The sequence below is a fragment of the Rhinopithecus roxellana genome, chromosome 15 (assembly GCF_007565055.1).
Source record: "Rhinopithecus roxellana isolate Shanxi Qingling chromosome 15, ASM756505v1, whole genome shotgun sequence".
NCBI classification, from domain to species: domain Eukaryota; kingdom Metazoa; phylum Chordata; class Mammalia; order Primates; family Cercopithecidae; genus Rhinopithecus; species Rhinopithecus roxellana.
The window spans coordinates 9,500,359-9,523,193 of NC_044563.1; the positions used below are offsets into that span (position 1 = coordinate 9,500,359).

The 22,835-nt window shown below is 51.0% G+C and overlaps 1 protein-coding gene and 1 long non-coding RNA gene across 5 annotated transcripts; one reads left to right on the forward strand and one right to left on the reverse strand.

The window, feature by feature from the left end:
* The first annotated feature begins 6,997 nt into the window (after window positions 1-6,997).
* BEST1 (bestrophin 1) lies at window positions 6,998-22,808 on the forward strand. Of its 4 annotated transcripts, none has more exons than XM_010384914.2 (10): window positions 7,417-7,631; window positions 12,956-13,050; window positions 13,573-13,806; window positions 14,716-14,870; window positions 15,258-15,335; window positions 16,063-16,215; window positions 17,838-17,918; window positions 18,229-18,380; window positions 20,598-21,236; window positions 22,436-22,808. In XM_010384914.2, exons 2-10 carry the CDS (start codon window positions 12,984-12,986, stop codon window positions 22,452-22,454), a joined length of 1,578 nt encoding a protein of 525 aa, XP_010383216.2. In that variant the 5' UTR covers window positions 7,417-7,631; window positions 12,956-12,983; the 3' UTR covers window positions 22,455-22,808. The 4 variants fall into 4 exon arrangements, with proteins under 4 accessions (XP_010383217.2, XP_010383216.2, XP_030773613.1 ...); XM_030917754.1 differs by lacking the exon at window positions 7,417-7,631 and adding an exon at window positions 9,003-9,154; XM_010384915.2 differs by lacking the exon at window positions 17,838-17,918 and having other exon boundaries at window positions 6,998-7,631.
* LOC115893549 lies at window positions 9,730-16,262 on the reverse strand. The gene is made up of 3 exons (XR_004053572.1): window positions 16,141-16,262; window positions 14,764-15,104; window positions 9,730-9,782 (listed from the first exon to the last, which is right to left on the reverse strand). It is a non-coding gene; the product is annotated as an uncharacterized LOC115893549 (long non-coding RNA).
* Window positions 22,809-22,835: the final 27 nt, after the last annotated feature.

Here is a 22,835-nt window from a genome sequence, read left to right on the forward strand (position 1 = left end):
AGACAAGTCAATAAGAAAGAATAAGCTTTACAACAAATATACATAGACACCTAGATAGCTACATGCAAAAGAAGAAAGTTGGACCTTTACCTCAAATGATATATAAAAAGTAACTCAAAATAGGTCAAATGCCTAAATGTAAGAACTAAAGTGATAAAAGTTTTAGAAGAAAACGTACGGGTAAGTCTTCATGACCTTAGATTTGACAGGGTCAAAATTTATTAAAATTAAAATTTTAATTTTTAAAATTCAAAATGAACTAAAAACTTTATGCAACAAGAAACCTCCTCAAGAACGTAAAAAAGATGACCTACAGAATGGTAGAAAATATTTGTCAGTCACGTATTTGATAATGATCTAGTATCCAGAATATATAAATGATTCTAACAACAACAAGAAGACAAACAATCCAACTGAAAAAATGGGCAAAAGACTTGGGTAGACATTTCTCCAATGAGGATAAACAAATAGCCAATAACCACATGAGAAGATGCTTAACACTGTTTGCCATCTGGGAAATGCGAATCAAAACCACAATGAGATACTACTGCACACCTACTAGGATGCCTTTAGCATAAATAAATATGTAAACACTACATATGTAAGTGGAAAAGGTGAATTTTACAGGACATGGATTGCAACTTAATATTAAAATTATAAAAAAAGACTGGAAGGAAATACATCAAAATGATAACCTTGTTTGGGGGTTTGTTTTGTTTTGTTTTAAACTGCTCTGTAGTTTCCTAATTGTTTATAACAAGCATTTAGTACTTTTGAAGTGTAAACAATAATCTTAAATCTCTCTTATAATTGTATAAAGCAGGTATGCATGAATCTTCCTCCCCTCCTCTCCCTCCCTCCTTCAAAATGAATTAAAAACTTTTTTGCATCAAGGTACCTCCTCAAGAAAGTAAAAAAGATGATGTACAGAATGGGGCCCTCCCTCCCTCCTTCCCTTCCTTCCCTTCCTTTCCTTCCTTTCCTTCCTTCCCTTCCTTCCTTTGTTGAGACAGGGTCTTGCTCTGTCACCCAGTCGGGACGGCAGTTCTGAGCTGGTGTGATCATAGCTCACTGTAGCCTCAAACTCCTGGGCTCAGGCAATCTTTCGACCTCAGCCTCCCAAAATGTAGGGAATATATGTGCGAGCCACTGCACCAGGCTGGATTCTACTTTGGTAACAAGCTTCCAAATGATGTAACTGGGCCCCAGACCTCAGATTGAGAAGCCGGGTTGTAGAAGTCAGCAGCAGGAAGGAATGGATGGACTAAGCAAATCAGCAAAGCAGAGGGGCCGACAGAGAAAAGGACGATGCTCCCAGGCCCCTCCCCTGGGAGCCTATATAATGTAGGACATATTTAAACGAAAAATTACTGACTTTTGTATCTGAAATTCGTATTTGCCCAACTGTCCTGCAGTTGTTTTTGTTTTTGACACGGAGTTTCGCTCGTTACCCAGGCTGGAGTACAATGGTGTGATCTTGGCTCACTGCAACCTCCATCTCCTGGGTTCAAGTGATTCTCCTTCCTCAGCCTCCCCAAGTAGCTGAGATTACAGGCGTGTGCCACCATGCCTGGCTAATTATTTTTGTATTTTTAGTAGAGATGGGATTTCTCCATGTTGGCCAGGCTGGTCTCGAATTCCTGACCTCAGGTGATTCACCCACCTCGGCCTCCCAAAGTGCTGGGATTATAGGCATGAGCCACCACGCCTGGCCTGGCCTGTAGTTTTATTTGCTAAGTCTGGTAGCCCTAGCATGGGTGGAGAAGGCTGTAGCTGTGGGAGCCCAGCTAGCCTGCATCTGAGGCAGGGAAAGGCAGCTAAGGCAGCCTGCCGTCAACCCATCGACCTGACAGATAGTGGCCAATGTGGCTTACTCCTCATCCAGCCTGCCCTTGTGCTGTCCTCCCCCACATCCACCCACTGTGACAGATGGAGGACCCTTCCTCTTCCCCAGGGGTTGTTTTGATGATTAGATGACATTTCTAAAGACAGCTTAGTGCACTGCCTGACACCCAGTAAGTGGTCAAGATGTGGAGAAATGATTATTTCTACTATTCTTGCCTTCTCACAGTGGCCACCGGAAGCGCTAAGCACGGTCAGTCAGCATTCAGTGCTCACCATGGAAGTGAACCGCAGGAGCCTCCTGGAGCAGTGGAGAGACGCTGCACTCACCTAGACAGGCGGCCTACTGTGACTTCAGGCCTTCTTTATACCTCGGTTTCTTTGTCTGCAAAATGAGCAGCTGGACGAGAAACTTACCATTCTTTCACAGCACGTCAAACTCAACATGCCCATTCGAGCTGAAGACACTGAGGCTACTCCCTGGGTGTGAACATTTGACAGCATCCAGGTCCTGTCGAGTTGTGTAGGAGAAGCCTGACCCATGATGTCCTTTCTGCTACTCACCTGCCATGAGCCCCAGTTCTGAGCTGGAGGGGTGGGGGTAGGTGGAAGGCGGATAGGGTCAGTGCCTCACCTGGCCAGCTTCAGCGTGGCAGAGTCCATGGGGGACCTCGCAGCCTTGTGTCTCTAGTTGGTCCGGCTCTGGTCTATTCCATGCTATTCCGTTGTCATGGGCAGGACTGGGTTTGATGAAGTTGGACCTAGGTGTATCCCAGCCTCTCCTGCCTTCCCTGGTTCCTGTCGTCTTTCTGTGGTGCTCAGGGCTTATGTGTCCATCTCTTTGAATGTTGAGTCTACTCCACCCTTCAGGGATCAGGGCTTCCTGAGCTCAGGGTGGAGGTGCTGTTGTCTGTCTGGCTTCCAGGCCCTGGACTGGCAGTGTCCCCCAACACCCCTGTCCAGCTATGCCAAGCCCCCTCCTTTTCTTTCTTGGCCTCTGCCCTGTTTGTTCTGTGACTGGCCCAAGAGAGGGGTGTGGGCTGGCAGGTGTCCCACATAGAGCCTGGAGGCAGCATCCAGGCCTAGCTGACTCACTCCAGGGCCCCCTGCCCACTGCCCCCAGTCAAGCTGGGTCCCCTTCTTCCTGCCCAGCTAAGGCAGGGCCTGGAAGGGCACCGTGGCAGGCCCTCTATGATGCTCCTGTTGCCATGGTAATCCTAGGTGAGAAGGCCATAGCATTCTGTGTCTGGCACCTCCAACCATCTCCCCAGCTCTGCTCTGCTGCCCCAAGAGATGGCTCTCTGCTGGGGAGCTCGAGAGCTTGGAATCTGCTGCAGTCAAAGTCTCTTCCATGCGGCCAGGTGCAGTGGCTCACGCCTGCAATCCTAGCACTTTGGGAGGCTGAGGTGGGTGGATCACTTGAGGTCAGGAGTTCAAGACCAACCTGGCCAACATGGTCTCTCCTAAAAATACAAAAATTAGCCAGAAATCACTTGAACCCAGGAGGCAGAATTTGCAGTGAGCCAAGATTGTGCCACTGCACTCCAGCCTGGGCAACAGAGCAAGACACTGTCTCAAAAAAAAAAAAAAGTCTCTTCCATGCAGGCCCCATCCTTTGGACCTCCCTTCAACCCCAAGAGAGACCACTACCCTAGCAGGTAAGACTCTACCTCTCAGAAACTGACCTCTACTGTAGAGCTGATAGTGGGAAAGGGCTCAGGATCCAAAATCAAAAGACCTAGTTCCTAGTATCAAGCCATTTATAGCTGTGTGACCTTGGACAAGGCAGGCCTTGAGCTTTAGCGTCCTCCTCTGTAAAATGTGGACAAACATGCCATACTGAACCATCCTTCAGTAATACCTCCATGACTTTCTGTGGGTTGTTCCCCTGATGTGTAATGCTCTTCCATTCTTCTCAGCTCCGTGAACTCCTACTCATGCTTCAAGACCCAACCCAGGCCGGGCGCGGTGGCTCAAGCCTATAATCCCAGCACTTTGGGAGGCCGAGACGGGCGGATCACGAGGTCAGGAGATCGAGATCATCCTGGCTAACACGGTGAAACCCCGTCTCTACTAAAAATACAAAAAATTAGCCGGGCGAGGTGGCGGGCGCCTGTAGTCCCAGCTACTTGGGAGGCTGAGGCAGGAGAATGGCGTGAACCCGGGAGGCGGAGGTTGCAGTGAGCTGAGATCCGGCCACTGCACTCCAGCCTGGGCGACAGAGCAAGACTCCGTCTAAAAAAAAAAAAAAAAAAACCAACCCAAATGCCCCCTTGTCGGTAAAAAATTTCCTGCCCTTTGTGCACTTGGCACAGATCTTAGGCCTTGCCATTGTGTGTTAGAGTTATTTAAGTGTTTCCATAATTTTTGGCTATGAATACGTATAGGCAGGAATCAGATTAGGTTCAGTCCTGGAAGGAGAAATGGTTTGGTGAATATTTTCTTTGCGGAACAGAAAGCAGAAGAGGGTGACCTTGACTGGGTTGGGTGCCATCTCTGCGGGGGTCAACCGTGGGACTCTTGTTCCAGGCACGGCTTGGGTCAATCAGCATTCATGACTTTGCTGTGTGCCTGAGCCGTGCCTGGCTAGCTGGGGACATTTTCATAGCCGAGACCCAGTAGGAGAGACCATGACTTGTGCCAGGGTGTGCCTGTCTCAGCTCTGGGGCAGGGCCAGGAGCAGCTGCTCATGGAATGTCTCTGGGGACATGCTGGGGCCTCTGGGAGGGGAAGGGAGACTGGGCATGCACTGTCGATGGTCCTGGTGGTACTTCTGGGATATTGCCAAGGAACCTGCGGTTCAGGGAACAGGGAGGAAGGACTCCACTGTCTCCAACTCCCTCTTATGGCTCTATGGCTGCTGGTCGGGGTCAGGGAGATGAAGGAGTGCCAGCTCCGTGGTCTACACTGATCCTGACCAGTGAACCAGGCTGCCCCAGCCAGAGCCAGCTAGTCAAGCACGCCCTCTAGTGGCTACCACAGGGAAGACAAGAACTTGTCTCCACAAAGGCAGGATTTTCCTTTACCCCTTCAGAGAGTACGGAATGGGCATCAATGTTCCAGGCATGTGCCAGGCATGTGTGTTAACTTTAGTTAAAACATACTTATTGGCCGAGTGTGGTGGCTCACTCCCGTAATCCCAGCACTTTGGGAGGCCTAGGTGGGAGGACTGCTTGAACCTAGAGTTCAAGACCAGCCTGGGTAATGTAGTGAGACCCTATCTCTACAAAAAAAAAAAAAAATTAGCTGGGTGTGGTGGCATGTGCCTATAGTCCCAGTGACTTGGGAGGCTGAGATGGGAGGATTGCTTGAGCCTGGGAAGTGGAGGTTGCAATGAGCCAAAATCACACCATTGCACTCCAGCCTGGGTGACCTTGTCTCAAAAAAAGATACATATATTTTTATATATTTATTTATATATTTATATGTATAAATAGATGTATACATATAAATAAATATATTTGTAATATTATAGACATATATTAATACTTATTTGTATATGTTAATATATAAACATATAATATATATTTATTAATCATCTTCTAAATGGAAATCTCTCTCTTGAGTTTCAGGATGTGTGGGTGGGGAAGGGAATACAGGATAGGGAAATAACCCCTTAAGCAGTGACTCAGCACAGGCTGTAAAATTAGAATCACCTGGAGAACTTGAACAATCCCAACACCTTGGGTCCATCCAGACCAATCAAATCAGAATTCATAGGGGTCAGGCACAGGCACCAGTGGTTCAGAGAGTTGACAAACACATGTCGCATCCATCATTCTCACTCAGCTGCCAAGGTAGGCATCGTTGTCCTATTTTGCACACGAGGAGACTGAAGCTGAAGTGAACCCGTTTCTTTCCCCGTTTCAGTTGAGGACAGCGATGGGGCAGCGGGGAGGCAGTAAATACTCCTACAAGGCTGCCTCTACAGAGATTCTTATAATAACAACAGCTTTATTGTTTGCCATGATTAGAAAAGTATTCAAGGTCATTGTGAAATAGTGTTTTTTTTTTTTTTCTAGGCAGATAATTATATAAAGGCAAAAGTGGTGTGTAGGGGTGGGGGACAAGGGGAGGGACAGCATTAGGACAAATACCTAATGCACATGGGGCTTAAAACCTAGATGACAGGTTGACAGGTGCAGCAAACCACCATGGCACATGTATACCTGTGTAACAAACCTGCACACCATGTATACCCATGGAACAAACCTGCACACCATGTATACCCATGGAACAAACCTGCACACCATGTATACCCATGGAACAAACCTGCACACCAGGTATACCCATGGAACAAGCCTGCACACCAGGTATACCCATGGAACAAACCTGCACACCAGGTATACCCATGGAACAAACCTGCACACCAGGTATACCCATGGAACAAACCTGCACATTCTGCACATGTATCCCAGAACTTAAAGTGAAAAAAAAAGTGGTGTGTAGAAAAATCACCTGCAATCTCAGCATAGTTAACTCTTAGTACATTTCAGAGAGAGGGTGACAGGAAAGGAAGGAGGCCAGTAGGTTTACTTTAAGGCACAAGGTCATATTATAAATCAGGGCTTCTGGAAATGTAGTCCCAAGACCACACACATTACAATCCCCTGCAGTGCTTGATTAAAATGCAACATCCCTAAAGCCACAGACTCAGACTCCGGAGAAAGATCCAGAAAACTGCACGTTTAATAAACATTTGGGCGAGTCTTATGGCCTCTAAAGACCAAGAACCACTGCTGCCTGGAGCTCTGCTCTCTTCACTGAACAATACAAGAGGAGTGTGTAGGTAGACACCCATCACTCCAACAGCTTAGGAGAACCCTTGAATATGGATTGATGTATTAAAATTTATTGAATCACATGCTGAGATTTTCACCAGCTGCCCGTGGGGATCTGGGCACTTATTCCCATCTTGCACTGGCTGGAAGCCAGCAGCATAAACTTAAGGGCTGTTCTGTCAACCCCCACCAGCCCCGGCAAGTTCTCACCCCCTCCCTACACCAGCCCCCGCAGGCTTCTCCTTCCATCTCTCTGAAGCAACCTACTAATGGGCCCTGCCAGCCAATCACAGCCAGAATAACATATGATGTCACCAGCAGCCAATCAGAGCTCCTCACCAGTACATGCAGAATTCTGTCATTTTACTAGGGTGATGAAATTCCCAAGCAACACCATCCTTTTCAGATCAGGGCACTGAGGCCGAGAGAGGAACTGAAACCCACCCAGGGTCACCACACACAGGTGGCAAGGCTGGGACCAGAAACCAGGACTGGTGACTGCAGCCTGGTATTCATTCTTTCCACAGCCCAGAGAGCTGTCAAAGACCCCAGGGCCTGGTCAGAGGCATCTCCTTCCTGGAGAGTTCCTGGCACAGGAGTTGAGGCTCAGCATAGCCCCTTAACCCCCAACTTTCTCTGCAAGGCCTCAGGCGTCAGAACACTGGTGGAGTAGATGCTTTGGCCTCTGGATTTTAGGGCCATGGTAGAGGGGGTGTTGCCCTAAATTCCAGCCCTGGTCTCAGTCCAACGCCCTCCAAGAAGAAATTAGAGGGGCCGTGGCCAGGCTGTGCTGGCCGTTGCTTCTGAGCAGATTACAAGGAGGGACCAAGACAAGGACTCCTTTGTGGAGGCCCTGGCTTAGGGAGTCAAGTGACGGCTCAGCACTCACGTGGGCAGTGCCAGCCTCTAAAAGTGGGCAGAGGCATTGGCCACAGAGTCCCAGGGAGTCCCACCAGCCTAGTGGCCAGACCTTCTGTGGGATCACTGGATCCACCTGGAACCCCACCTGTGAGTACAAGGTGCCCCAGGTGGACTGGGCTGGGGCGTTGAGGCCTTCAGGGTTGGATGGCCATCTTGCATATGTGTGTGGGATGTGCACACACAGGCAGCACATGCGTGGGTGTGTGGGCACCTGTGTGTCTGTGCAAAGGCCCTGAGGTGGGAATGAGCATGGTGTGCATCAGGTACAGCCGGCCAGTGCAGCTGCAGCAAAACACATAGGGAAAGAATGGAGGGGACATCAATCACTGCTTCAGTAAATTTTCATCAAGCGCCTTCTATGAGAACACAAGAGGAGCTTCCATTCTGAGGAGGAAACAGGCAGTAAACAGGTAGATATCCTGTATAATTTCAAGTAGTGAGAAGTGCTCTCTAGAAATATCAAGCAAGGTGAGGAGACAGAGAGCACCGGTGGCAGTGGGGCTCTATTTCCAGGTAGGATGGTTGGGAACATCCTTTCTAAAGGGAACCTGGAGTGGGAAGGAGCCATGCAGGTATCTCAGGAAGACCTTCCTCCAGGCAGGAAGATCAGCAGGTGGAAAAGCCCTGGAGCCACCGTAAACATCGTTTGAGCATCTCTACCAGCTAGGTTCCGTTATGGGAATGGGAATATGGTGGTGGACAGAGCTGCCTGGTGCCTTCCATACTTCTCACACTAGAGTGGTTGAGAGAGCTTGGGAGTTAATGAACAAGATGGGCTGAGAACACTGCCTAGCCCAGAGGACCTGAGCTTAGTGTGTAGACATTGCTGCTGTTACTGCCTTTGTCGTTGTACAAATTATTTATTTATTTATTTATTTTTAGACAGAGCTTTTGCTCTTGTTGCCCAGGCTGGAGTGCAATGGCATGATCTCAGCTCACTGCAACCTCCACCTCCTGGTTCAAGCGATTTTCCTGCCTCAGCCTCCCTGAGTAGCTGGGATTACAGGCACCCGCACCACATCTGGATAATTTTTTGTATTTTTAGTAGAGACGGGGTTTTACCATGTTACCCAGGCTGGTCTTGAACTCCTGACCTCAGGTGATCCGCCGCAGCTTCCCAAAGTGCTGGGATTATACGCATGAGCCACCGTGCCCAGTGATTACAGAAAGTTAAAGGCACATGGCAATGCACATGCCTATCTACATCTTCCCTTGCCAAAGCAATGGGCAGCCTCTGGGCTTAATTTCTTGGGTTTCCACCTCCAACAGGCAGTCAGAGCTGGCAGGGCCTTGGAGCCCACTTCATCCACCTCCCAGGGTCCCTATGGGAGAGTTGAGGCCCAGAGCAGGGAAGGGTCCTGGCAGGCTCTGACCAGGGTCTCTGATCCCTACCAACCCCCAATCCGTGTCCCTCTCTACTAGGACCCAAGCCCACCTGCTGCAGCCAAGTGCCTGGCCATGACCATCACCTACACAAGCCAAGTGGCTAATGCCCGCTTAGGCTCCTTCTCCCGCCTGCTGCTGTGCTGGCGGGGCAGCATCTACAAGCTGCTGTATGGCGAGTTCTTCATCTTCCTGCTCTGCTACTACATCATCCGCTTTATTTATAGGTAAAGCTGGCAGGGCTGGGGTGGGGGGCCTGGGAGGGATGTGGCGGGGGCTGGGAGCTCCTGGGGGCCTCCCAGCCTGCTCAGGGGCCCATGTACCAGTTCACTACAAGACCAAGCTGAGCTCCTTACCAGGTCCTGGGCACTGGAGCTGAGGCTGGGGCTGGGGGCTGGGGAGAGAAAAGAAGTCAGACTGAGAGGCTGCTCAACCCAGGCCAGCAGGGTTTTAGCCACCCTTCCTCCAACCCCAGGAGGAGCCCTGGAGCCCAGAATTTGTCTGGTGCCACTCAACTGGCCTGTTTTATTGAATCCCACACAGACTCATAGGCCCACATGGTACATTGAGAGAGAGAGAGAGAGAGAGAGAGAGTGAGACTCTCACTGTGTTGTCCAGGCTGCTCTCGAACTCCTAGGCTCAAGCAATCCCCCTGCCTTAGCCTCCCAAGGCGCTGGGATTACAGGTGTGAGCTACTGCGCCTGGTCAACCACATGGTACTTTTTTTTCTTTTTTTTATTTGAGACAGGGTCTCACTTTCAGCTCTACAGTAGAGGTCAGTTTCTGAGAGGTAGAGTCTTACCTGCTAGGGTAGTGGTCTCTCTTGGGGTTGAAGGGAGGTCCAATGGATGGGACCTGCATGGAAGAGATTTTTTTTTTTTTTTTGAGATGGAGTCTCACTCTGTTGCCCAGGCTGGAGTACAGTGGCACGATCTCGGCTCACTGCAACTTCTGTCTCCTGGGTTCAAGTGATTTCTGGCTGTTTTGTATTTTTACAGCCTGCACTCCAGGCTGGAGTGCAGCGGGGGCGATCTTGGCTCACTGCAACCTCTGCCTCCCAGGTTCAAGCGATTCTTCTGCCTTAGCCTCCTGAGTAGCTGGAATTATAAGCACACACCACCACGCCTGGCTAATTTTTTTTTTTTTTTCTGTATTTTTAGTGGAGACGGGGTTTCGTCATGTTGGCCAGGCTGGTCTTGAACCCCTGACCTCAAGTAATCCACCGATCTCGGCCTCCCAAAGTGCTGGGATTACAGGTGTCAGCCACTGTGCCCAGTCCACATGATACATCTCTTAAAAATTATTTTTTAATTAAAATGTTTATCTAAGGCCTGTAGCAGTGACTTATGTCTGTAATCCCAGCACTGTGAGAGGCCAAAGTGGGGGGAATCACTTGAGCCTGGGAGTTCAGAATGGGCAATATAGTGAGACCCCATCTCTACCAAAAATTTAAAAAATTAGCTGGGAGTGGTGGCATTTGCCTGTGGTCCCAGCTACTTGGGAGGCTGAGGTGGCAGGATGGCTGAAGCCTGTGAGGCTGCAGTGAGCTGTGATCGTACCACTGCACTCCAGCCTGAGTCACAGGCTGTCTCAAAGGCAAACAAAATAATGTTTATCTAAACAATAAAATGTAGGACAAATATAATCACAGAATATATGATAGCATTTTAAATTGAAAAAGCATTAGTGATTACATGGACTGTAAAATATCAAATACATAAAATTCTTGTGTTCCTAATAATGCTAGCAACAAAGCACATTTGGTTTTTACTAGGGCACCAAGGTACTTTAAAAAAAAGTTAGAGCCAGCCACAGTGGCTCACACCTGTAATCCCAGCACTTTGGGAGGCCAAGGCAGGAGGATCACTTGAGTCGAGGAGTTTAAGACCTGAGCAACATAGAGAGATCCTGTCTCTATAGAAAATTTAAAAATTGGCTGGGCGCGGTGGCTCACGCCTGTAATCCCAGCACTTTGGGAGGCCGAGGTGGGCGGATCATGAGGTCAGGAGTTCAAGACCAGCCTGGCCAACATAGTGAAACCCCGTCTCTACTAAAAATACAAAAATTAGCCGAGTGTGGTGGCACGTGCCTGTAGTCCCAGCTACTCGGGAGGATGAGGCAGGAGAATTGCTAGAGCCCAGGAGGCAGAGGTTGCAGTGAGCCGAGACCATACCATCGCACTCCAGCCTAGGTGACAGAGTGAGACTCCGTCTAAAAAAAAAAATTAAAAAATGATCTGGTCGTGGTAACTTATGCCTGTAGTCCCACCCAGCTTCTCAGGAGGCTGAAGCAGGAGGATTGCTTGAGCCTAGGAGGTTGAGGCTGCAGTAGGTCATGATTGTGCCACTGTACTCGAGCCTGGGTAACAGAGCAAGAGCCTATCTCAAAACAAACAAACAAAAACCAATAAACCAAAAACATTTATCTAAACAATAAAATAGAGGACAGATATAATCAGAATATATGACAGCATTTTAAATTGAAAAAGCACTAATGACTACAATGGATTATAAAATATCAAATACATGAATTTCTTGAGTTCCTTATAATACCAATAAGAAAGCACATTGGTCTTTGGTTTTTACTTGGGCACCAACGCATGCTGAAAAAAGTCAGACTTCATTTTTTAAAGCAGTTTTAGGTTCACAGCAAAACTGAGCAGAAGGTAGAGTTCTCATGTGCCTCTGCTCCTCCCCCTGCCCCCAGCCTCCCCACTATCAACACCCCCACACTACAGTGGCAGATTTGTTACAATCCCTGAACCCACATTGACACATCCCCATCACCCAAAGTTCATAGCGTACAGCAGGGTTCACTCTTGGGGCTGTACATTCCATGGGTTTTGATAAATGTGTAATGATGTCTCCACCATGGCAGCATCAGGCAGAGCAGTTTCACCGCTCTAACAAAATCCTCGGTCTGCCTATTCATCCCTCTTGTTAAAGCCAAACACTCTGTTTCTTTTTAGAGACAGGGTCTTGCTCTGTCACCCAGGCTGAAGTGCAATGGCAATCACAGCCCATTGCAGCTTCCAACTCCTGGGCTTAAGTGATCCTCCTACCTCAGCCTCCAGTGGCTAGGACTGCAGGCATATGGCCGTCGCACCCAGCCAATTTTTTTTTTTTTTTGAGATGGAGCCTCGCTCTGTCGCCCAGGCTGGAGTGCAGTGCTGCCATCTCGGCTCACTGCAAACTCCGCCCCCTGGGTTCACACCATTCTCCTGCCTCAGCCTCCCGATTGGCTGGGACTACAGGCACCCGCCACCACGCCCGGCTAATTACATTTTTAGTAGAGACGGGATTTCACCGTGTTAGCCAGAATGGTCTTGATCTCCTGACCTCGTGATCTGCCCACCTTGGCCTCCCAAAGTGCTGGGACACCCAGCTAATTTTTTGTAGAGATGGGGTCTTGCTATGTTGCTCAGGCTGGTCTTGAATTCCTGGTCCTGCCTCAGCCTCCCAGAGCTCTGGGATTACAGGCGTGAACCACCGTGCCCGGCCCAAACACTCTGTTTCGACCTGCTTTTAGGTCGAAACAACTGACCCCTGGCTGCATTCAAAGGGTCAGGGTGTCTGAAACTGGCCTCTGCAGCAGGACCTGAACTACACATCTCCCAGTGGCCAGTGTGAGGATTCTCCCCACAAGAAACCACTGGAGGGGGCCTCCTCCAGCCCGTCCGGGTTAGGGGCTGCACGAGGAGCATCATGGACCTGGCTCAGGCCTCAGGAGGGGACCTGGGCTGGGGAAAATGTGGGACAGCATCGAGGCAGTCCCACTCCTGCAGTAAGTCATGATTGTGCCACTGCACTCGAGCCTGGGTAACAGAGCAAAATCCTATCTGAAAACAAACGAACAAACAAAAACCAATAAACCAAAAACATTTATCTAAACAATAAAATAGAGGACAGATATAATCACAGAATATATGACAGCATTTTAAACTGAAAAAGGGCCGGGTTAGACCTGGGGACAGTCTCAGCCATCTCCTCGCTGCGTCCATACATGTCCACCCCCACACCCACCCCCAGGCTGGCCCTCACAGAAGAGCAACAGCTGATGTTTGAGAAGCTGACTCTGTATTGCGACAGCTACATCCAGCTCATTCCCATTTCCTTCGTGCTGGGTGAGTTCCCCCTTCTGGCTGTTCTGGGTCCCCGTGGCCGCCCAGGCTTCAGACAGGCCAGGGGAGGACCACGAGGAGCTGAGGCAAGGGGCTGTCGTGGGGGAAGCGGGGACGCCAGCGGCAGGTCGGCGCCTCTCTGTAGTTCAGGGAAAGGTGCGGACTGCAGCCAGAGAGACTGAAGTTAGACGTTAGGTAAGACGTCCTGCTGTTAGCAATGAAAACCCCATTTTCTGAGGGAAGCGCTGACATCATGGTTCCTGGAGCCCCTGCTCGGGAGGGGAGGGTGTCTGGCGGATTTCTGGGACCAGCAGGGGGACCCCCGCGAGACAGAACCCTTGGAGCTCTCGCGCCTCCATGAGAGACTCTGCCTGCCTCCCGCTCCTGAGCGCCTTCCAGGAGGGTTGGGGGCTAGGCCCGCTCGCAGCAGAAAGCTGGAGGAGCCGAGGCATCACCCGGCGCTGGGCCCTGGGCTCTGGCCGCAGCCTGGCCCCTCGCCCCTCTCCCTCTGCCCCTCCTGCCCAGGCTTCTACGTGACGCTGGTCGTGACCCGCTGGTGGAACCAGTACGAGAACCTGCCGTGGCCCGACCGCCTCATGAGCTTGGTGTCGGGCTTCGTCGAAGGCAAGGACGAGCAAGGCCGGCTGCTGCGGCGCACGCTCATCCGCTACGCCAACCTGGGCAACGTGCTCATCTTGCGCAGCATCAGCACCGCGGTCTACAAGCGCTTCCCCAGCGCCCAGCACCTGGTGCAAGCAGGTGGGCTGCTCCGGAGCAACGGGGCGGATGAGGCGGAGCCAGGGGCCATGATGGGCTCCGCCGCAATGGAAGATGGGTGGAGCCAAAGTCCCCCGGACTCGGGGATCGGGTGGAGCCAGGAGTGGGGTGGGGTCAAGATTTGGGGGTTCAATTGGGCGGGACAGAGTCAGGTGTCTGAAGGTGGGGCGAGGCCAGGAGCCCACCCTCCGAGAGTAGGAGTCTGAGGCAGGGCTAAGGACCCTTGAGGGATAATGGAAAGAAGGGTGATGGCTTGGGAACTGGTGAGGTACTAGGGTCTACCTCTCTCTGCCCTTGCCCCTTCTGATCTCCGGTTTCCACTCTGGAGGTATGGGACTTTGGTCTCTGACTCCCCCTCAGCCTTGCCTGAACTGGTCCTGGTTACTAAGACAGACCCAGCCTAGGCTTAGTGGCTCTCGCCTGTAACCCCAGCGCTTTCGGAGGCGAAGGTGGGAAGATCGCTTGAGCCCAGGAGTTTGAGACGCCCCTGAGCAACGTAGGGAGACCCCCATTTCTACAAAAATTTAAAAATTAGCAGGGCATGGTGGCTTGTGCCTGTAGTCTGAGGCTGAGTATCGGGAGGCTGAGGTAGGAGGATCACTTGAGCCCAGGAGTTCCAGGCTGCAGTGAGCTAGGATCACATCACTGCACTCCAACCTAGGTGACAGAGCCAGACCCAGTCTCTGGAAATAAATACCCTGCCTACATGCTCAGCCCAGAATAGCACATAGTAGGTGCTCAGAAATTTTGTTGTAGTTGAAAGAAAGAAGATGGCAAAGGAGTGCTGAGGTTCCTATAGGTCGGCAGGTCCTGGCCGGGCCTGCAGAAGGGATGCCAGCCATCCCTTCTACAGGTTCTCCCACCCACCGCTTTCTTCACTCCACTCTGCAGGCTTTATGACCCCGGCAGAACACAAGCAGTTGGAGAAGCTGAACTTACCACACAACATGTTCTGGGTGCCCTGGGTGTGGTTTGCCAACCTGTCAATGAAGGCGTGGCTTGGAGGTCGAATCCGGGACCCTATCCTGCTCCAGAGCCTGCTGAACGTGAGCCCGCTGTGCAGACAGGGCTGCCGCAGAGTGGGAAGGGTTGTGGTCCACAGGAAACAAGGTTTCCTGCAAAGAGAAGCCTTGAGCCCCCAAGAGTCTTCCCAAAGCCTGAGGTGGGGTTGCAGAATCTTTTCCAACAGCATTCCACAGCCCGAGGTGGTCCCTCCTCAGATGCCCCTCCTTCCTCTCTGAGTCTGTGAGGTCCTGGTTCTTTTTTGATAGATGAGGAAGCTGAGACACAAAGAAGTTTAGTGAGCTGCCCATGATCACACAGCCAGGAATGGACCATGAGTACCAGGCCCTGGTACTTGGAGAAGAGTGGGGGCGAGCCCAGGGTGGGGGCAGGTGGTGTTCAGAACCCCATCCCTCCCTGCTGTCCCCCAGGAGATGAACACCTTGCGCACTCAGTGTGGACACCTGTATGCCTACGACTGGATTAGTATCCCACTGGTGTATACACAGGTGAGGACTAGGCTGGCGAGGCTGCCCTTTTGGAAAACTGAGGCTGGAAGGACCAAGGAAGCAGCTGGGATGGGAAGGGCTCACCTAGAGGCTAAGTGGCTCCCCCAGGAGTTGGGTCTGCACTTTGAAGTTGGGTCTAGACTTTGCAGGGATGAGTTCTTAGAGACCAGGCTCCTGCCTGACCCAGTCCAGTAGAGGTGGTGTGATTATCCCCATTTTAAAGAGAGGTTGGCCAGGTGCAGTGGCTCACGCCTGTAATCCCAGCATGTTGGGAAGCTGAGGCAGGTGGATCACCTGAGGTCAGGAGTTCGAGACCAATCTGGCCAACATGGCAAAACCCCATGTCTACTAAAAATACAAAAATTAGCTGGGCATGGTGGTGCATGCCTGTAATCCCAGCTACTTGGGAGGCTGAGGCAGGAGAATCGCTTGAACCCGGGAGGTGGAGGTTGCAGAGAGTGAAGATCGCACCGCTGCACTCCAGCCTGGACGACAGAGTAAGACTCTGTCTCAAACAAACAAAAAAAAAAGTGGGGGGGGGTTAACAGAGACTCTAAGTCACGTGAGTGTGCAAGTCAGAACAAGGCCTCGGTCTCCTGTCTCAGACTCCCAGCCCCGGGAGCATCCTGATTTTAGGGTTCCCACCTAGCCCTTTGCTGCTGCACCCTCCTCCTCCTCCTCCTCCTCCTCCTCCTCCTCCTCCTCCTCCTCCTCCTCTTCCTTCCAGGTGGTGACTGTGGCGGTGTACAGCTTCTTCCTGACTTGTCTAGTTGGGCGGCAGTTTCTGAACCCGGCCAAGGCCTACCCTGGCCATGAGCTGGACCTCGTTGTGCCCGTCTTCACATTCCTGCAGTTCTTCTTCTATGTTGGCTGGTTGAAGGTGAGCCTCTCCAGGGCCCCTCTCGGCTGGAGGCATGGCCAGAGCGGTCATGGCCAGCAGCTGCCTGAGACGAGGACACATTGTCAGGAAAGGAAGGTCTCACGGGTAGAAAGCAGCGAGCAGGGCCCCGACCACAGCCCTCTGGTCTGCACATTTCCATGTTGTTACGTATGAGGAAACTGAGACTCCAGCGGGGCCTTCTTGAGGCCTGGGTCTGCTTCCAAGGCTGCACCCAAGGCCCAGACTTAGCAGCTTGAGGGATAGGGAGAGCTCAGTCAGTCTAAACATTTGCTGCTCCCTCAAGAGAATATTCTTCAAATGTTTGTCCGGAGAATAGGGGAATTCATGGAATTGGAGTGGCAGTGGCAGGCCCTGCTGGTGAGGATACTTCTCATCTCTACTTAAAACAAAGCCCTGAGGCCGGGTGCCTTGGCTCATGCCTATAATCCCAACACTTTAGGAGGCCGAGGCGGGTGGATCACCTGAGGTCAGGAGTTCGAGACCAGCCTGACCAACATGGTGAAACTCTGTCTTTACTAAAAACACAAAAATTAGCCAGGTGTGGTGGCACACGCCTGTAATCCCAGCTACTCTGGAGGCTGAGGCAGGAGGATTGCTTTAACCCGGGAGTCGGAGGATGCAGTGAGCTGAGATTGCGCCACTGCACTCCAGCCTGGGCAAAAGAATGAAACTCTGTCTCAAACAACAACCACCACCACCACAAAAAAAAAAAACAAAGCCCTAAGGTTCCCTAGCCCCTGCCCTTTACAAGGCAGATTGGCACCACCTCTCCTTATTCAAGATGCCTGTTGGGGTGTCTTGTTCCTCACCTCAAGCGGCTTGTCCAGGTATTCCCTCCCACCACTGCCAGTACGCCAAACAGGAGTTCTGAATCACAGTTTTCTCTCCAACTCTTTATCTTTCCTTCTTTCTGTTGCCCACCCACTCTCTCTCCCTTCCTACCTTCCTTTATTTTTTGGTAGTGGGGGTGTAAGTCTCTGTCTCTGCCCTTCCTGTCGCTGTGACTGACACACACACACACATATGCATGCATTCCTATTCCTCTAAATTCCCCCTGCCCCCAGTTATCTTTGGTTTCTACAGATCAAAACAAATCACACTTTTATGCTTGAAATTCTCCAAGGTGCCCCAGTGGCCTGCAAGATGTCCCCTGGACCCCGAAGGCAGAGGCGTGCCACCTCTTCGGGGCTTTGTCAGGGCATTTTAGAGATTGCTATCTAGGAATCTGCCCACCTAGACTGCCCTTTAGTTCAGCCCAGCTTCAGTATATATCTCTGTTGCAGGAATGAATAAAATCATGCAGCTCCAGGTAAGATACATGAGGTGAGATAAAGGTGGTGACTCAGCCGAGTGATACAGTCAGGGACAGCTGTGGGTGTTCAGGGAAGGACTGGCTCAGGATAGTTAGAGGGGCTGTGTCCAGAAGTGTGTGGGTGCCCACAGGTGTGGGGGGCTGGAGCCCTAAACTCTGGCTTTGAAGACAGTGGTCAGGCAGGAAGGGCATCATGTGGTGTGGAAATGGCAGCAGCTGAGGTTTAAGTGGGGAGGCTGGCTTTGAGGAGTTCTGCCTGAGGGTTTACAGAGCCTCACCTGTCCCCAAGGTGGCAGAGCAGCTCATCAACCCCTTTGGAGAGGATGATGATGATTTTGAGACCAACTGGATTGTCGACAGGAATTTGCAGGTATGGAGAGAGGGAGAGAGGCCATACCATGGACCTTCCCCAAAGTGGACCCAAAGAGAGGACCCCACTGTTCTGTAGGGAGGTCTCACAGTGAATGATCACCCCTTTCCCTCCTCCCTCCTGCAGCCAGCCATTCACTCACAGGATTCTCACCTCAATCTTTGAGGCTGCAGGCAGGCACCCATCTCCCCATTTCACAGACAGGGAAACTGAGGTCCAGAGAGAGGGAGAGATTCCTCCAAGTCATCAGGCACTTACAAGGTCCTGCCTGGGATGACCTTTCTGTGGGACTTCTGTCCCTGGTGACCAGGTGTCCCTGTTGGCTGTGGATGAGATGCACCAGGACCTGCCTCGGATGGAGCCGGACATGTACTGGAATGAGCCTGAGCCACACCCCCCCTACACAGCTGCTTCCGCCCAGTTCCGTCGAGCCTCCTTTATGGGCTCCACCTTCAACATCAGGTGTGGCCAGTGCCAGGGGGCTGGGTGGGAAGCCCCTCCTAGTGCAGGGGTCTGCCTAGGAACTTAGAATAGCACTAGGTAATACATACTGGGTGCCTCAGTAAGTGTCAGGCACTGTACTATGCTCTTTAGAAATAGTAACTATTTTTTCCTCCCAATAATTTTAGTTTGTTATCCCAAGTGTTCAGATGATTAAAGTACAGGTTCAGAAAGAGTAAGTTGCCCAAGGCCACATAGCTAGCAAATGGTGCATCTGCTACTTGAAGGGCAGCCTGTGATCAGTGATGCAGTGGAACGTTAGGACCTGGCTCCTGTCATCCAGAACTATGTTTTCTTTTCTTTTTGAGACAGAGTCCCGCTCTGTCGCCCAGGTTGGAGCGCAGTGTCGTGATCTCGGCTCACTGCAACCTCCGCCTCCTGGGTTCAAGTGATTCTCCTGCCACAGCCTCCCCAGTAGCTGGGATTACAGGTGCCCACCACCACAACCAGATAATTTTTGTACTTTTAGTAGAGACGAGGTTTCACCATGTTGGCCAGGCTGGTCTCGAACTCCTGACCAGTAATCTGCCCGCTTTGGCCTCCCAAAGTGCTGGAATTATAGGTGTCAGAACTATGTTTTCTGATAAGCTACAGTGCTTGGATGGGAAGTGGAAGTGGGGTTCCCTGGGATGGGGAAGGAGCAGCAAACATGTCCTAGCAGGCAGCCAGGCCATCACAGGTACCTCCTGAATTGACTTTGTCCTACCGAGTAAAGGACTCAGGCCACCCACAGCAGCCAGACTTATCCTCACATGGTCCCACTTCCCTGATTCCATCTGAATCCCTCTTGAGCTGCAGTGGGCTGAAGGGCTATCCCAGCTAGTCCTTTCTCCTCAGGACAAGAGTTAAAAGTGCCTTGGAGAGTGTTGGGCACATGTCAGGGTTCATACTCAAGGTTTTCTTCCACAGTATCCAGTGCTGTTCTCCGCTTGTTCTTTTCTCTTTCCGTTTTTTGTTGTTGTTTTTTTTTTTAACAGAGTTTTGCCCTTGTTGCCCAGGCTGGAGTGCAGTGGCACAGTCTCGGCTCACTGCAACCTCTGCCTCCCAGGTTCAAACAATTCTCCTGCCTCAGCCTCCTGAGTAGCTGGGATTACGGGTGCCTGCCACCAAGCCTGGCTAATTTTTGTAATTTTAGTAGAGACAGAGTTTCACCATGTTGGCCAGGATGGTCTCAAACTCCTGACCTCAGGTGAGCCACCCTCCTTGGCCACCCAAAGTGCTGGGATTACAAGTGTGAGCCACCGTGCCTGGCCGCTTGTTCTTTTAAGAACCAAGTATCCTACTAGACTGCAATCGAGTTTAACTAGAGTCTATAGTTTGAGGAAGAGTTGGGAAGGTGATCAAATGAAGGCTGGAGGCCTTATGGAGGTCATAAACATTTCTGGAGGATGACTTTGAGCCCTACATGGTCTGTACCCCAGCAGCTGAAGGTTGTGGGGGGGAAGGCTGAAAACAGAACAATAAAGCACAGACCTTGTCTCCAAGGAATGCGCAATTTACGGAGGGAGCTCAAACCCAAGCCTCAAACACTGGATACAAGGTACAAAGTACTGGACATCTAGGAAAGGGACAGAACATGGAACACAGTCACCTTTGTCTGCCTGGAGGCGGCTTCCAGCAGGGTCTGGAGCTGGGCCATGGAACATGGGAAAAATCTGAACTTGGGCAAGGGCAGGCCATACTCTGTGGTAGACAAGCTTTCCCTTGCAGGGTAAAGGTCTTGGGCTCCTGGGATGCCTGTTGCTAGGAAGCCAAATTTCCCTTTGTGGATGTCGCTCCCAGTTGGAACCACAAATCCCTGGCATTGCCCAGAGTCACTCATGGGCCTCATCTGCACCACTCATGCCAGGGCACCAGTGTTTCTGACTGCCTGGAGTGGGAGGTTTTAAAGGGGAAGTGAATGATGAGGAGGGCTTTACATGCCAGGCAGGGGTGGTTGAGGGGGTTGGGTGTTAACTCTGGTCAAGAGGGAGTCAACAAACAGTGAGGTGAGCTGGGCCTGGAGGGATCACCGGGAGGTACAGGACGGATCAGGAGAGAGGTGAGAGCTGGGGTATTGTGAGGAAGATGGTGTGGCCTTGGCTTGGGCCAACCGAGAGAGAGGAAGGGGTAAGGGAGAAGGCCAGGTGTTAGTCCTTTGTCCACTGGCCCAGCCCTGCATCTCCTGCTTCTTTCCAGCCTGAACAAAGAGGAGATGGAGTTTCAGCCCAATCAGGAGGATGAAGAGGACGCTCACACTGGCATCATTGGCCGCTTCCTAGGGCTGCAGTCCCATGATCACCATCCTCCCAGGGCAAACTCAAGGACCAAACTACTGTGGCCCAAGAGGGAATCCCTTCTCCACGAGGGCCTGCCCAAAAACCACAAGGCAGTCAAACAGAACATTAGGGGCCAGGAAGACAACAAGGCCTGGAAGCTTAAGGCTGTGGACACCTTCAAGTCTGCCCCACTGTATCAGAGGCCAGGCTACTACAGTGCCCCACAGACGCCCCTCAGTCCCACTCCCATGTTCTTCCCCCCAGAACCATCAGCGCCATCAAAGCTTCACAGTGTCACAGGCATAGACACCAAAGACAAAAGCCTAAAGACTGTGAGTTCTGGGGCCAAGAACAGTTCTGAATTGCTCTCAGGGAGTGACGGGGCCTTGATGGAGCACCCAGAAGTATCTCACGTGAGGAGGAAAACCGTGGAGTTTAACCTGACGGATACGCCAGAGATCCCTGAAAATCATCTCAAAGAACTTTTGGAACTATCAACAACCAACATACACGCTACACTAAAAGATCACGTGGATCCTTATTGGGCCTTAGAAAACAGGTCTGTCCTCCACCCAAACCAGGGGCACTGTATTGCCCTGTGCCCCACCCCAGCTTCCCTTGCTCTGAACCTACCCTTCCTCCACAATTTCCTAGGGTTCCATCACTGCCAGAGCATGCTGGACCTACGCCCAGCACTGGCTTGGGGTATATACTTGGCCACCTCCACAGGGATCCTAGAAGTGTTCGGGACCTTTTCTCACTTCACCCAAGAGCCTGGTATCACCAGGAAGACTTCTTGGGAGCAGGTGAAGGAAGCTGAGGTTGTGCTGACCAAAGTGCTGCTAGAGAACTATCCCAGGGCTGACAGGCCAGGCTTGGCTGAACAGATGTTATCACTGGCCCCAACTTACTTTGAGCAAGGGTGGCTGACCCAAAACCATGGGGTGGCAGTCAGCTGGATGACAGATGAACACTTCCCCATAACTATTTAGGGTAGTACCCAAGCACTACAGAAAAGGGTGGCCGGAACTGCCTCACTCCTACGATGGTGATGGTGACATTGAGGGTGTCCAGGGCCCTTAGGTCATTTTCTCACTGCCTGGGGGACCTCACCAAAATACTTCATGCTCCTTGGGGTCAGCCCAAAGCTGTCACAAAATCAGATGTTTCCCTTTATTCCAGATTTCCTGGGCACTCTCACCCAATTGGAAACACCCCACTTCAGCCCCAGTCATGTGGGGAGGAAGTGTATAACTTCCCGTTTCTGGATTCTCAGTTACTTTCAATCAGAACACCCAGCTATTGTAATTGAAAACTTAAAAGGGCAACAGTTTCAGTCTTGCTTCTAGGGCTAGACAGGAACTTGGCAAACATCTGTGGCTTGTTTAGCAAAAGATGTTATTTCAGAATCTTGTCTTGGGCTGGGTGTGGAGGCAGGCAAATCATGTGAGGTCAGGAGTTTGAGACCAACCTAGCCAACACAAAACCCTACCAAAATACAAAAATCAGCTGGGTGTTGTAGTGCATGCCTGTAGTCCCAACTCAGGAGGTTGAGGGGAGAATTGCTTGAACCCCGGAGGCGGAGGTTGCAGTGAGATTGAGCCACTGCACTCCAGCCTGGGCGACGGAATGAGACCATCTCAAAAAAAAAAAAAAAAAGGATCCTCTCAACCTTTGCCCTCCTACTGCAACATTTTAGTATTTGAAATGAAGGTTCCTTCCATATTCACACTGTTAATTCTCTCCCATTCTCACTAGGGATGAAGCATATTCCTAACTTGCTTCCCAACGGGCATGCTTCGCCAGCCAGGTCCTCTCCAGTGTGTACACCAGCAGGACACTGATCCAGTCACAGCCATACAGCTGTCCATACTGAAGAACATGTCCTGTGACAGCCTGAATCAAACGGTTAGCTTAACAGATAAAAATCAGTAGTCCAGGACTACTTCAGCCTTTAATGCCTTTCATTCATAAAAACTGTTGAAAGCTAGACTGAACCATCGGAAACATGTAGCTCAGACACTGGATTGAGTCAGGAACCCTTCCTTAGTCCTGTCTGAAATCCAAGACAGGCATACCTTAGTATACTGCCCAAACTAAGGCGTTTAATAAATACAAATACTCTTGTTTCTTTTTGATTAGTGTGATTAGAAATGAA

Bases quoted from the DNA above. Each gene is read 5' to 3' on its own strand.
- BEST1 (XM_030917753.1), top strand. From the start codon at position 12,984: ATGTTTGAGAAGCTGACTCTGTATTGCGACAGCTACATCCAGCTCATT. The intron at 13,807-14,715 runs GTGGGCTGCTCC...TCCACTCTGCAG, and splicing joins CCAGCACCTGGTGCAAGCAG to GCTTTATGACCCCGGCAGAA. The intron at 16,216-17,837 runs GTGAGCCTCTCC...CCTGTCCCCAAG, and splicing joins TCTATGTTGGCTGGTTGAAG to GTGGCAGAGCAGCTCATCAA.